Source organism: Cydia fagiglandana, chromosome 7, assembly GCF_963556715.1.
Source record: "Cydia fagiglandana chromosome 7, ilCydFagi1.1, whole genome shotgun sequence".
Classification (NCBI taxonomy): Eukaryota; Metazoa; Arthropoda; class Insecta; order Lepidoptera; family Tortricidae; genus Cydia; species Cydia fagiglandana.
Window position 1 is genome coordinate 16,486,369 of NC_085938.1, and position 13,560 is coordinate 16,499,928.

Consider the following 13,560-nt stretch of genomic DNA (forward strand, 5'->3'; position numbering starts at 1 on the left):
AATAGGCCTACAGGACGGGAGAGTTATGACACGTAGTTTCCTGAAGTGGTACAACTCTATCTCCTATTGCCAAATGCCTTCTAACCTAGCACCCTGTAACATTTGTCCGTCTTCCGATGATGCTTTTTCGGTCACCAGTGTTCCTGTCGTAGGTCATTTCATTATGTAGAGTTCTCCGAAGTTCCAGTAGTGGGTTCTGGGGCAGTACACCTCTTCAAATGGGTCCTCATGTTTGAAGACTGCGTGAAGGCTAGACTGCACCGCGGACACGAATATGGTTTAGCCCCGGTGTGAAAGTTGACGTGTGACTTGAGATGATGCTTTTTTGTGAACGATTTGGGACACATTGGGCATTTGAAGGGCTTCACGCCTGCAAAAAATTTGAATAAAATATTAGTTACAAATGTAGTACATTAACACATTCACTGCCTCCGACGCACATGTGCGTTCACCGTCATACAAGTTTGTTGCTGGGCCACGCCCCCTGGCAGTGAATGCGATAATTGTATTCCTTCCTATTTTCTCGGAAACGTTCGTATTTGTCATGCTACTTCAGTTAACCTCAGTATTTTTTGTACTGAGACTGACTGAAATAGCACGACAATACAAAGAAAAACAATTATGCAGTACATCTGTAACTCAATGTTGTACGCACTCCTCATCTAAGCGTTTGCTCAGACACAAACAGAGACTAAGCATCAGATTTTATAAAAGTGAGTAGGTACTAAGCCTGGATAAAATTAGACTGTGTTAAGATTAAACCAATTTTCTAGTGGTATACATCAAATGATAAGTATGATAACATATTTTCCAAGGAACACTATGAGGCCAATTCAAACATACACTGTGACATCAAAATGATTTAGTCGCCTAACATTAAGGGCCAGTTGCACTAACCACATTTGACAGACTGATCAACGTAAGCCGGCGCGCCCCGGCCCTTTACTATGAAACTTTCTATACATAACAATTTAGCGAACTCTTTAACATTTTGCGAACAGTTTGGTGCAACCGACCCTAACTGTCATAAAATGAATTCGCATAACAGATTTGACATACAATAATTGTTCATAACATAACATTGAATAGGCATAATAATAAAAAAAGCATAAAACTTATTGCGCATAGGTCTCACTCTCGATACATATACGGACAAAACGCGCGACTAACATTAATTTCACATTATTTCGATATCATCTTGATATCACAATATAAGTTTGAATTGGCCTCATTGACACGACCCGCTAATTTTGTCACTAGGTAATTTGGCAGCATCGTACTCATACCTGTGTGAAGCCGAAGATGCAAAGTCATGTTAGATCGATCAGCAAAGCGCTTCTCGCAGTGTGGGCAGGCGTAGGGCCGCTCCCCGGAGTGAGTGCGTTGATGCTGCTTCAGGAGCATCTTGCGTGAAAACGCCTTGCCACACGTGGGGCAAACGTGAGGTTTCACTCCTGAAATCAATAAATAGAATAGAATAGTTTTTTCTAAACACAGACAATAGACACAGAAAGAACATAGTGAAAATTAAGTGTCACGAAATGGCCCCATCTCAGCATGTTGCTGGCGATTTACAGCGCGAAATGTTGTTGTTTTATTTTTGGTGATGTATGTAAGTCGAAGATCTATGTAAATCAAGTCCTTGTCACAGTAATGACGAAAGAAATATGAAAGTTGCTAGTGATCTCATACTATTATCACCGTGAGAAGGTACGAAATTCAAATTTCAAATTTGAAATGGTACGGAAATTCAATTCTTTGCCTGTACCTCTGTGCCAGGCATCAATATCTAGCCATCTAACGTAGTCGTTCGTATGCCTATTCTAGTATACCTACCTGATACAACATATCATATTTTAAAATCAATTTTTTTAAAGGTTTCCGATTTTTTCGAACAGGGTAGAGTTTTTTTATTGTGATTTCCCAACATGTTAACTTACTTTTAACGTGAAAAAAGTGCTCTTTGAAAAATAAAGATTAAGTTACTAGATTTAAATTACTAGATTTTCATTTATTTCATAAGCAATTGTTTATATTTAGGTTAAGTCCTCCAGGCTTATACTTAGGTACTTAATTTATTAATGAGATTAACTTAATATAAAACTAACAGAATCAGATATCAACTCAAACAAACGATTAATTGGTGATATGCTTTATCCATATTATCCACATGAATGACTTAATTTTAAATAGGGGTTTTCCGGTCCCTTGACTCTCCAGCCAGTACTGGATACGAATTATGAAAAAATTCATGCACCGAGCCTACACTGAGAGAAAAGGATAACAAAAACATACTTAGAATTACAAAAATAAACTTAATCCGGGGACAAGGAGAGTCAACTACTAGGAACAAATTGACTTTTGCAATTTCTATTAGTTCTTGCAATTTCTATTATCTGTTTGTTGAAATTAGTTTTAGGATTACTGAGCTGTTTGTAGAAATAAATAAACTTTACATAAATAGTGAAACGTCTATAATTATTACCATACCTCGCAATCGAGCTAGCAAAACCGTAGCAGTTGCACATTAAGGTTGACGCATATATAGGTATTTACTAAGTCAAATACAAAAACTATGTTTTAAATTAATTATTTAAGATCTGTTTGCGTGTGATTACGCTAAATAAGGTATTTACATCCTTGTGCTATACACACATCATTACGTTATAAGTAGGTAGAATTTATTTTGTATTTCAAATTAAGAGTAAACAAATTGAGATCAAATAAACAAAAATTTAAAGAAGTAATTTAATAATTTACTTTCCTGAAACACAAATTTAACTTTAAAATTTAAAAAATAGTGACTATGTTATCATGAGTCATGATGATGATTCATGACATATGAACGCCAACCTTTACATTCAACTGTCATTTGCTACGGTTTTGCTAGCTCGATTGCGAGGTATGATTATTACTAAACTTCATTTTTTCCCCCAGTACAGAACTGTATTTTAATTACTGGTTTAGTTTAATAATGATTATTCTCTCAGTCTAGTGATATTATTTATTCTGTGACCGAGCCTATCTCGAATCAGCGTAACTATTTATCTATGAATTAAATCTGTCTACATCTATCTACAAGACATAAATGCAGCCATTGCAGCCTCGCGGTGAAAGCGAAACTCGTCCAAGTGTGACGGGCGGCGCGGCGCGGCGCGGGGAGGTGAAAAGTGCAACGCATTCGAGGAAAAACTAGCGGCTATGGCCTGAACTAACTTAGTGATTGCATCCACTGTACTTGCATTTGTGTACTCTTATCTTATTATCTATTATCTAGACAGGTGAAACTAGCAGTTGCGTAAGTGTATTGCGCTGATGTTTAATTTAATAACGTTAATGCGTTATCGTATAAAAATTATACTTTTGCCATTGCGGGGAAAAATGGCTAAGAAATCACGTGATCATTTCCATACATTATTTAAGTTTCGATTGGAGTTTTTATACGCGATTGTCACTTAACTAGGGCTAGGGCTAGCCCGTGTTTACTCGTACGATCATTGATTAGTGTTTCGCATGAAGTCATACGTTTAATAGAAAATTATATGTATCTTTCCATAAAAAAAGGCCCTTATGTTTCATGTGCAATAAGGTCCTTCCCATCTGAAATTTTATCAGAAATTCTAATACAATCGTCCTTATTGCACACATGAATGAACCATATGGGCCCTTCTTTTTCTTTGATGGAAAGCCACATATGTATGTACGAACTCGCACTAAACAATAGTGAATGTGTAAACAGGCCCTTAATTACGTGAATGAATCGTTTATAAATATTAACTAACACCCAATTTAGCCCTACTTATAAAATTTTTTTATGAGCTTACCAAAGGCTTGAGCCCTGGATTAGAGTATAAGTAGGTACATTTGGAAAACGGTAATTGATATTGAGATACTAGCCTGTGTGTATTCGCACATGCATGTTGTAGGCGACTCGTTGATTGAATGATTTCGGACATTGCGAACATTTGTATTCCTTGCGGTTTCTGAAAACGAGATAAGGTTTTGAGAACTAATAGTAAAGGTTAATAAGACAACATTACTATGAATAGTCACCATGGGGTGATAGGATTACCTACACATTATTAGGTTCTTATGTAAAAACTTGTATCTTAATCTTAATCCGATGAGCATATCTTCATAATTTAATTCTCTTCATTTATTTATACATAGTGACCCGTTTTCATTGCTTCTAGAGTATAAAGAAAAATTCGCTCAATAAGATTTTTCACGAAATACCCCCTTTTATGCCGGTTTCTGCAAGTGGTTTCATACAGTACCTATTTTCTTCTCGCTTTTCACACGTTTAGGTCATTCAATGCCAGAGAACTCGATAGGCGGATTATCTCTGTGTAGAGTTTGTAGGCGCTTTTCACTACAAAGTGGAAAACACGTGTCATCGGATACCCTCGTAGCGCGTAGCTCGCACTGACAATAGTGTGTGAAGCGGGTTTACTGGTATCTAAAATGTCCGCACTGACCTATCTTCATGTACTCACTGAGTATAATTGCATGAATTCTATAGTAATTTAAATTGTATTTTTCTTAATTACTCGTAATGCATGTTAATTATAAGATGTAATAATGTTTTGAAAAGATGTGTCCCACCGAGTTTGTTGCCGGTCCCATATTGGGATACCCTCCTCCAATTGAGGGGGGATTTAAATCTTCTCGGGGCAGAGGTGTACGGTTGGAGCCGGTAAAGGTTTATTTGACGTTCATAAGCGCATTGTAATATGCCTACTTGAATAAACTATTTTTTTATCTTTATCTTTATCTTATCATGTGGCTGCTGAGATAGCCGCGGTCGTTGAAAGACTTGCCGCACACGGCGCAGGAGGCGGCAAACTCGCGGGTGCCGCGTTGCACCGACATGTGGTACTTGAAGTTCCGAAGCTGCGAGAAGGTCTTGCCACATTCGTTGCAGGCTTTTACCTTATCTGAAATGTCCTCACTGACCTGTGTATCTTCATGTGGCTACTGAGATAGCCGCGGTCGTTGAAAGAGTTGCCGCACATGGCGCAGGAGGCGGCAAACTCGCGGGTGCCGCGTTGCACCGACATGTGGTACTTGAAGTTCCGAAGCTGCGAGAAGGTCTTTCCACATTCGTTGCAGGCTTTTACCTTATCTGAAATGTCCTCACTGACCTGTTTATCTTCATGTGGCTACTGAGATAGCCGCGGTCGTTGAAAGAGTTGCCGCACATGGCGCAGGAGGCGGCAAACTCGCGGGTGCCGCGTTGCACCGACATGTGGTACTTGAAGTTCCGAAGCTGCGAGAAGGTCTTGCCACATTCGTTGCAGGCTTTTACCTTATCTGAAATGTCCTCACTGACCTGTGTATCTTCATGTGGCTACTGAGATAGCCGCGGTCGTTGAAAGAGTTGCCGCACATGGCGCAGGAGGCGGCAAACTCGCGGGTGCCGCGTTGCACCGACATGTGGTACTTGAAGTTCCGAAGCTGCGAGAAGGTCTTGCCACATTCGTTGCAGGCTTTTACCTTATCTGAAATGTCCTCACTGACCTGTGTATCTTCATGTGGCTACTGAGATAGCCGCGGTCGTTGAAAGAGTTGCCGCACATGGCGCAGGAGGCGGCAAACTCGCGGGTGCCGCGGTGCACCGACATGTTGTACTTGAAGTTCCGAAGCTGCGAGAAGGTTTTTCCACATTCGTTGCAGGCTTTTACCTTATCTGAAATGTCCTCACTGACCTGTGTATCTTCATGTGGCTACTGAGATAGCCGCGGTCGTTGAAAGAGTTGCCGCACATGGCGCAGGAGGCGGCAAACTCGCGGGTGCCGCGTTGCACCGACATGTGGTACTTGAAGTTCCGAAGCTGCGAGAAGGTCTTTCCACATTCGTTGCAGGCTTTTACCTTATCTGAAATGTCCTCACTGACCTGTTTATCTTCATGTGGCTACTGAGATAGCCGCGGTCGTTGAAAGAGTTGCCGCACATGGCGCAGGAGGCGGCAAACTCGCGGGTGCCGCGTTGCACCGACATGTGGTACTTGAAGTTCCGAAGCTGCGAGAAGGTCTTTCCACATTCGTTGCAGGCTTTTACCTTATCTGAAATGTCCTCACTGACCTGTGTATCTTCATGTGGTTACTGAGATAGCCGCGGGTCGTTGAAAGAGTTGCCGCACATGGCGCAGGAGACGGCAAACTCGCGGGTGCCGCGGTGCACCGACATGTGGTACTTGAAGTTCCGAAGCTGCGAGAAGGTCTTGCCACATTCGTTGCAGGCTTTTACCTTATCTGAAATGTCCGCACTGACCTGTGTATCTTCATGTGGCTACTGAGATAGCCGCGGTCGTTGAAAGACTTGCCGCACACGGCGCAGGAGGCGGCAAACTCGCGGGTGCCACGGTGCACCGACATGTGGTACTTGAAGTTCCGAAGCTGCGAGAAGGTCTTGCCACATTCGTTGCAGGCTTTTACCTTATCTGAAATGTCCGCACTGACCTGTGTATCTTCATGTGGCTACTGAGATAGCCGCGGTCGTTGAAAGACTTGCCGCACACGGCGCAGGAGGCGGCAAACTCGCGGGTACCGCGGTGCACCGACATGTGGTACTTGAAGTTCCGAAGCTGCGAGAAGGTCTTGCCACATTCATTGCAGGCGTAGCGGCCGCGAGTTGGCGGTTGCTGAAATAAATTCAAATCTTAGTACTATGTTGTGTATATGCTGGTTCGATTCTGAACCTGGGCGCTGGAGGTGCTACTCTCTGTTTTTTCCGCTTATAACATTTCATTTTATCATGATAGCTTGTTTCAAGGGGGGTAAATTTTGAAGTTAAATTTTTACAAGGCTTTAGATCGTAAGTTGTACCTAAACTTGTATAGGGATACTACTTTTCTTTTGTTTTAGATAGTACGTTTTTAAGTTTTTGTTCATTTGTTTTTCCATCATAAATTAACCAATACTTAAAATAAGCCCTACGAATAATGTTATTCTGTTTAATGTGTCATGAAACTCATGAACTAAAAATAAAATTTTCAAATATTTTATTATTTCAGTTGTCATTAGATGGTATCCCGTGTAGAATAGATATGGCTTCCTATGGCTATATACCTACAGTATGCGTCAGGGTTCCGATAGATGGTAAGAGCTGAAGGTAGAATATATCTATTTATGAATAAGTACCTTGTAACGAATTATTTTCTTAAATCAAAATTACAAAAATATCTTCAACTGAAATCTTTATAAAATCACCAGTGAAATAGAGATTTGAACATAGCATTTCACATTTGAAGTATGGTTGCTATTCATTTAATGTTAGGCGTCTTTCAACTGTTTTAATTATCTCCTGTTTAACTTGGTTTTAACATTATAATTATCTTACCTGATTATTATCCGAGTATTTGCTATCTTCGGCAGATGAAGCTGTATTCGGTATGAAATGACCACTATGACATAGATCAGCCGGACTCTCCAAACGTTCATCCTTCAGTATTGTGGGCATGACATGGACGTTGTTATTACTATCATTTGGAAAATGCTGAAACATTAAGTATGATGTTCTATAGATTGATAACAGTATTCTTTCAAATAAAAAAAAACCTGCTGTGAAAGTTGTGAACAATCATACGATAAGGATAAGGTAATTTCCTTACCTGCAATTAAGTTACTAAAAAGTTAAATGAAAAAAAAAATACAAACTATTCAAAATGCATTATAATTTTAAGGAAATTTGTTTATTTCGTCATTAGCTATTTATAAACTTACACCATTCAAACTGGGTCCTTTTCTTCGAAAGGGTCTGTAGCTGTTAGGTAATCGAGGACACCAGGGACTATCCAAGGCTTTATTTAAGATCGCCACCTTATGCTGGCTGTTAACTGGTATACTTTTTTCAACTTTTGTCTCCATGCAGTCTGTCTTAGTCAAATAATTTTTTGCAACAAATGTCGGCATAGCTGTATGAGCTTTCTGTAATATGCTAAGGTCTAAATACGACCTATGTTTAGAATTATTTCGCAACGTCTCCGTAGAAGATGACGATACTGGTCCCGTCCAAAGGTTACTTAAATTAGACAGTTTTCTATTAAGCTCCGTTATGGTCAAGTTATCCTGTTGTTTACTTGTTAATCTTAAATTAAAAGGCATATGACTAGATGCACCATCGGATAGTAAATTCACCGTGTCAGGGCTAAAAGATCCATTCACATTTGCATTCGTCAAGAACAGAGATGTCGGTGAGCGATAGCATATGTTTGGTATTGCTGGCACGCCCGCCGCCCGACCGTTAACGTTACGGTTTCGAGGATATGTCTCCATAAATGAATCACGTAGAAAATAGTCTCTTTGTCGGTCTTCATGCGACGATTGCAGATTTCCCAAAACGGGCTTAAAATGTTCATTCCAATTCCGAAACGCTTGTTTACAGTCTTTATAATCTGTAGCATCTTTTGTATTGCGTGAAGCCGTATGCTGATTTGATTTCCTAAAATTTACTAGTGACGAACTATCTTTCTCGGAGCGTAATACAAATACACTTGTATCGTTAGGTATTCGTTTGCTTACATTATAATCAATGTCAATATTAATAGAGAGTTTCGTCAAATATTGCCGGTCGACGAAAATTTGCATGGCTTTCACGATATCCAAAAACTTATCGACTATATGTCTCGGCATCGTCACTTCGCCGTTGTAAATGTAATAAAGGACCGCCGACAAGGCTTCTAGGTCGAAGTCGGGCAAGACAATTAACGTCGGTGTGTCTTCTATAGGACAAGAAAGCAGGATCCGCTGAAAGAAAATGAATGCTAATTAGTTTTAATGAACAACACTGAGCAGAATAGCGGTAGCATTTGCCTTATTATGAGGCGCTTTAGGCCTTTAGGGTCTATTCAGGCTTTATTCAAGATAGTTTTTGAACAACCCAATTGCACAATTGAGATAAAAACGTTAAATACTCCATCGTTCTGTTATGATTGTTATGAAAAACTTTGAAAATAACAAGTTTGCTTTTAAAATACCGTCGTCAAATAGTCAAAACAAACGACTAGCTTTCATATAACTTGAAATATACCGCTATGATCATTTCTAAATTGACACTTAAATGACAATAATTCTATGATTCAAATAATATATTTCTTTCAAGAAATACAGAAATTTCAATAATAACAGTACAATGATCTCCATATTAGGCTCAGCTCACATCGCTATAACATGCATGACTAGCATATTGCGCATAGTCAAATACAGTCATTTTTTTATAGTGAGCTACTTATTAATACAGGCTCTTATGCTTAAGATCGGAGTATTATGCTTAAAATCGAAGTTATGCTTACGATAGAAATACAAGAGTACAAATACAGTCACTAAACGTATGTTACACAGGAAGGATGTACCCTGAGGAAGCAGCTGACGCTAGCAAGCACGGCGCGGTGGGCGCCGAACGCGCGGCCGCCGCACAGCAAGCTCACGTCGCACCACTCCTCGCGCGACAGCCACTCGCACATCTGAGGAACACAAATCATACAAGTACATTGATTATAAAGTACTATTTGTAGATTTAGTATGAACTTTGAAGATTAGCAAAGCTCTGGTAGGTCTGTTAGCTGAGCGGTAGATAAGGACCGCTGCTAGCTTTCAAACGAAGGTTGGCGATCTAAACCTCTTGTCTCCTATAAAATTTATTGGCGGGCACAATTACAAAACAAGACTGTCTCTACAGCTCGATCTACATACAGTATATAACTGCCAGTAGGCCTATTTAAGTACTGCCTCTAAGTAAGCCACTTTCCGTTATTTTACTGCTCATAATTAAACTTAAACTAGTCACGTGCGGGCGTTTTGTAAAATGTTATTACTGCTTTTATAACAATTATACTTAGTCGTCGGTAATTTCCTAGTATTTGGCAAAGCTCTGTAAATAAGACAGCTGCAGATAGGTACTCTAGTAATTGATTGTCCCGCCGAGTTAGAGAAGTTAAACGTTAAGTTGTTACGCTGGACTAGACATGTGCGCCGCGCCGCCGCGCCGCCGCCGCCGACGATTTTTCCACGCCGCCGCCGCCGATAAATATGACCGGCGTATAATCGGCGTGGGAAATTTTGATACCTATCGTGTCTTATTCCATGTTGCGTAGTGAGTAGATAGTGTCAGAGGTATGATTTAAAGATCCTTATGCTTTTTCGCTTATTATTTGCCAGTGAAGCATATTAGCATAATTTTTGTTGTTGCGGTGTTAGCTGTGACAACGATTTAGCGTTAATTTAAACAAGATCTTGTTTCAGGATCTCAGGTTATTATTTGATATTTTATCGCACAGCTTTTTTGTAGAACGCATTTTGTTTTACATCAATAGTCTCTTTATTGTCAGTTTAATCAGTGAACTAAAGTCAAGAAAATAGCAGGTTCATATCCTAGGACATAAACATGCTATTTTCTTTTTAGAATCTCCAGCAAGCTGTAATTGCGTATTTTATGATTTCTCGTATGATTCTGGTGACACGCATGAGGGTCATCAACAAGACATCAATGTCATCATATGATAGATATGATTTGATTTATTTATCACATAATATACAATTTCATTTAAAAATACACACGATCAATTCTTAGTCATTTTATGGTGATTATCAGCTTCTTTTACTTAGTAATAAATATTTCAATCAAAATTATAAAAGTCAGGTTAAAGCTTCGTAATAAGCTATACCTAAACAATGATACCTACTTATAGGAACTTAAATCACCAAATATCTTCACTAAGCTAGGAGTAAAGAAAACAAAGTAGACCTTAATATTCTATAAAACGGGACACTCCAAAGACATTCTGTTGAGCGAATCATCCGGCCAGATAAGTTTACTTTCGAAAACGACGATATCTTTAGTCTTACATAGTTTTCTGTTAAACTTCAGTTCAGACAAATGTAAAGTATTCATCATTATATCGTAACAAATCCTAAGTGAGGCGACAGCGGCTGGGAAAAGTCAATATAGATTTAAGGCAACTTAAAGATTTTTTGTGTTTTATTTGTATTTCGCTTAAAAGTAAGTAAAAATACTGCCTAAAATGTAGCGTTTTAAAGTAGGTATCCTTTTTAATTTAATATTTAAACATACCGTTGGTAACCATTAGGTAGGTATTGGTAATAAATGGTTGCCAAGTGACATGCCGGGATATGATTTTCGGCAATAATTTAGAAAACACACATAATATGCTTTGGATAGCCTAGTAAATACTCAGAAGTAGAGTTTCTACAGCCACGTTCTCATGCAGTATCAAAAATTATGCCACGCCGATTTCACGCCGATCACGCCGCCGCCGCCGGTCAAAAAATCATCGGACGCCGCCGCCGATGATTTTGCCATCGGCGCACACCTCTACGCTGGACCCTAGTTTAGTTATGTGGGCGAAGTGCTACGTACAATGTTGATGCACAATCAAGTCCCTACCTATCTATTTTTAATTCTATTGTAAACTCAAATCCATAAGTCTGATACAGTAAGCGTTACGACAATAAATGTGAGCTACATAAATCCGAATATTTTACTGCCTAAATAGTATGTAAAAGGTAGTCCAAAATTGGCCGATATATACCAGAGCGGTATCCAAAATGACTATTCAGGGCCTTAACTACTGTTAAAACTCCTGCTTTTATTTAATCATAATCATAATCATAATCATTTATCCTTTAAATTGTAAGGTCAAAGGTCATATTGGATCTAAGTCACATAATATTGTCTAGAAGTGCTATCATCAATTCCTTCATCGGTCAGAGTAGCTTCAAACTCAAATTTATGCAAACACGCCATGTTTGCGACTGCGGCACACTTTTAATACTCCAGTAGAGCAAATAGAAGCCTCCGTAACCTGTAGCGAGCACTGGGGAGATGAGCAGAGCACATACGTTTGACCAGGTCAACGTTTTTAAACTAGCACCCGTGAAAGTGCAAACAGATGTGACCAAATAGAAAATTGGGTGCAATCGTCATTTTTACCGATTTGTCAACTGTTTGAATAGAGAACAAGTCTCATTGGGACTGATGCCCGAGTAGAGGAATTCTGTATGTTTGCAGGGTCCATGTTGGGGCATGTTGACATGACATCGATTTCAATTAAATGTCAACAGTTGTTAAATATTTTAGCGCCTGAAGAACTCATTGCGGGCTAATGTTCCGAAATCGAATCCATTTTGATCAAACTACGAGTACATTCGCAAATCGATATCGGTAGCTAAGTTGGCATCTAAAAGAGTGTTGATTAACGAAGTATTTTCCGGATCTGGTCTCGGATCCAACGAATTTTGTACAATTTGGATCTGGATCCGTATTGAGGCAGTTCGTGGTAGCGCGTAGCGCGTATATTAATAATAGTTTTGCTGATTCCTAACGCAAATTAGATTTAGGTTGACGCTCTTAATTAGGTACCACATATAGTTAATAGTATGTCGAAATATATGACTTACTTACAACGAAAGATTTTGTCTGGGAAACTTTAAATTTTACTACGAATCATCCATATTCAAATAGTTCTTTCTTCTTTCCTACTTAAATCTAACTTTCTCCTAAAGAAATCAATTATTTCAGGGTATATTTAAAGACATCTAAAAATACATTCGCAGTCATTTTATCTTCCTATGTACAATAGAAAGTCAAAGTCAATCCCCAACAACGTCGTATATTACCGATTATTTACACCCAGTCTTAACTGCCACGAAAAATCATACCTACATAAACGTAAACCAACATCGTACCGTGAAGCGTACTACGTTATACAAGATAATATTAAAATTGTGATTGGTACCTATTACACACTCTCCTCTACTTCGGTCAAAAAACAATATATATATACGAACTCATGCTAAAAGCGACTTTGTGTAATACAGGATGTTTGGTACATCGTTTGCCAAATTAAAACGGCAGATAGGTTGAGTTATTTGCTATCTTCTCATGCCTAGAAAAACAAAATTGGCCATGGTTTTTTTTTACTACTACGCTAGTAAAAATTTTAAATTTACGAAAAACTGGCATAGAAGTGAAAAAAAATGTGTGTCAAATTAAAAATTTCTAGGCCTGAGAAGATAGCAAATGACGCAACCTATCTGCCGTTTTAATTTGGCAAACGATGTACAAACACCCTGTATAAAAACATGTTTAAAATAAAAAGTTAAAACCTCAAGACGGAGGGCAAAGTTGAGTGAGACCGCTATTTAAACGTTAACCACTTAAGGTTGGTTAATCGATTTATTGATTTTGGACATTGACAATTAACCGTTAACATAAAATGTTCAATTTTCAAGTAAAAGTCTGTGATTTCACGCTGAATAAAGCTTAATTCGAACGAATGTTTTTGTTCTATTACATAAGTAACCAATACTAATAAAGTTACATTGCAGCATTGCCGAACTCATGTTTGCATTTGAAGTACTAAGGTACCAATACCAACAGAAGTTTTCCATTTTAGGGTTACGAAGCTAAAATCGGACCGGAAAGTTTTGTCATGTTAGGAAGTTCTTTTTTAAATTAAGAGATATACATATATACTTGGTCAAGCAGATCTTGCCAGTAGAAAAAGGCGGCAAATTTGAAAAATGTAGGCGCGATGGCTTA

General features: G+C 38.8%; 1 protein-coding gene across 1 annotated transcript; it reads right to left on the reverse strand.

Annotated features, from left to right (window-relative positions):
* Positions 1-143: 143 nt before the first annotated feature.
* On the reverse strand, positions 144-9,463 carry LOC134666236 (zinc finger protein 510-like). Its single transcript, XM_063523388.1, has 7 exons — positions 9,353-9,463; positions 7,725-8,747; positions 7,342-7,497; positions 6,462-6,643; positions 3,898-3,983; positions 1,287-1,454; positions 144-370 (listed from the first exon to the last, which is right to left on the reverse strand). The coding sequence occupies exons 1-7, from the start codon at positions 9,461-9,463 to the stop codon at positions 162-164; spliced, it is 1,935 nt and encodes a 644-aa protein (XP_063379458.1). The 3' UTR covers positions 144-161.
* Positions 9,464-13,560: the final 4,097 nt, after the last annotated feature.

What these genes read in the sequence shown, in the direction of transcription:
- LOC134666236 (XM_063523388.1), bottom strand. Translation starts at nt 9,463, where the DNA reads ATGTGCGAGTGGCTGTCGCGCGAGGAGTGGTGCGACGTGAGCTTGCTG. An exon ending in GCATGTGCGAATACACACAG is followed by an intron (nt 1,455 to 3,897) that starts GCTAGTATCTCA and finishes TATTGATTTCAG; the next exon opens with GAGTGAAACCTCACGTTTGC. An exon ending in GCATCTTCGGCTTCACACAG is followed by an intron (nt 371 to 1,286) that starts GTATGAGTACGA and finishes AATTTTTTGCAG; the next exon opens with GCGTGAAGCCCTTCAAATGC.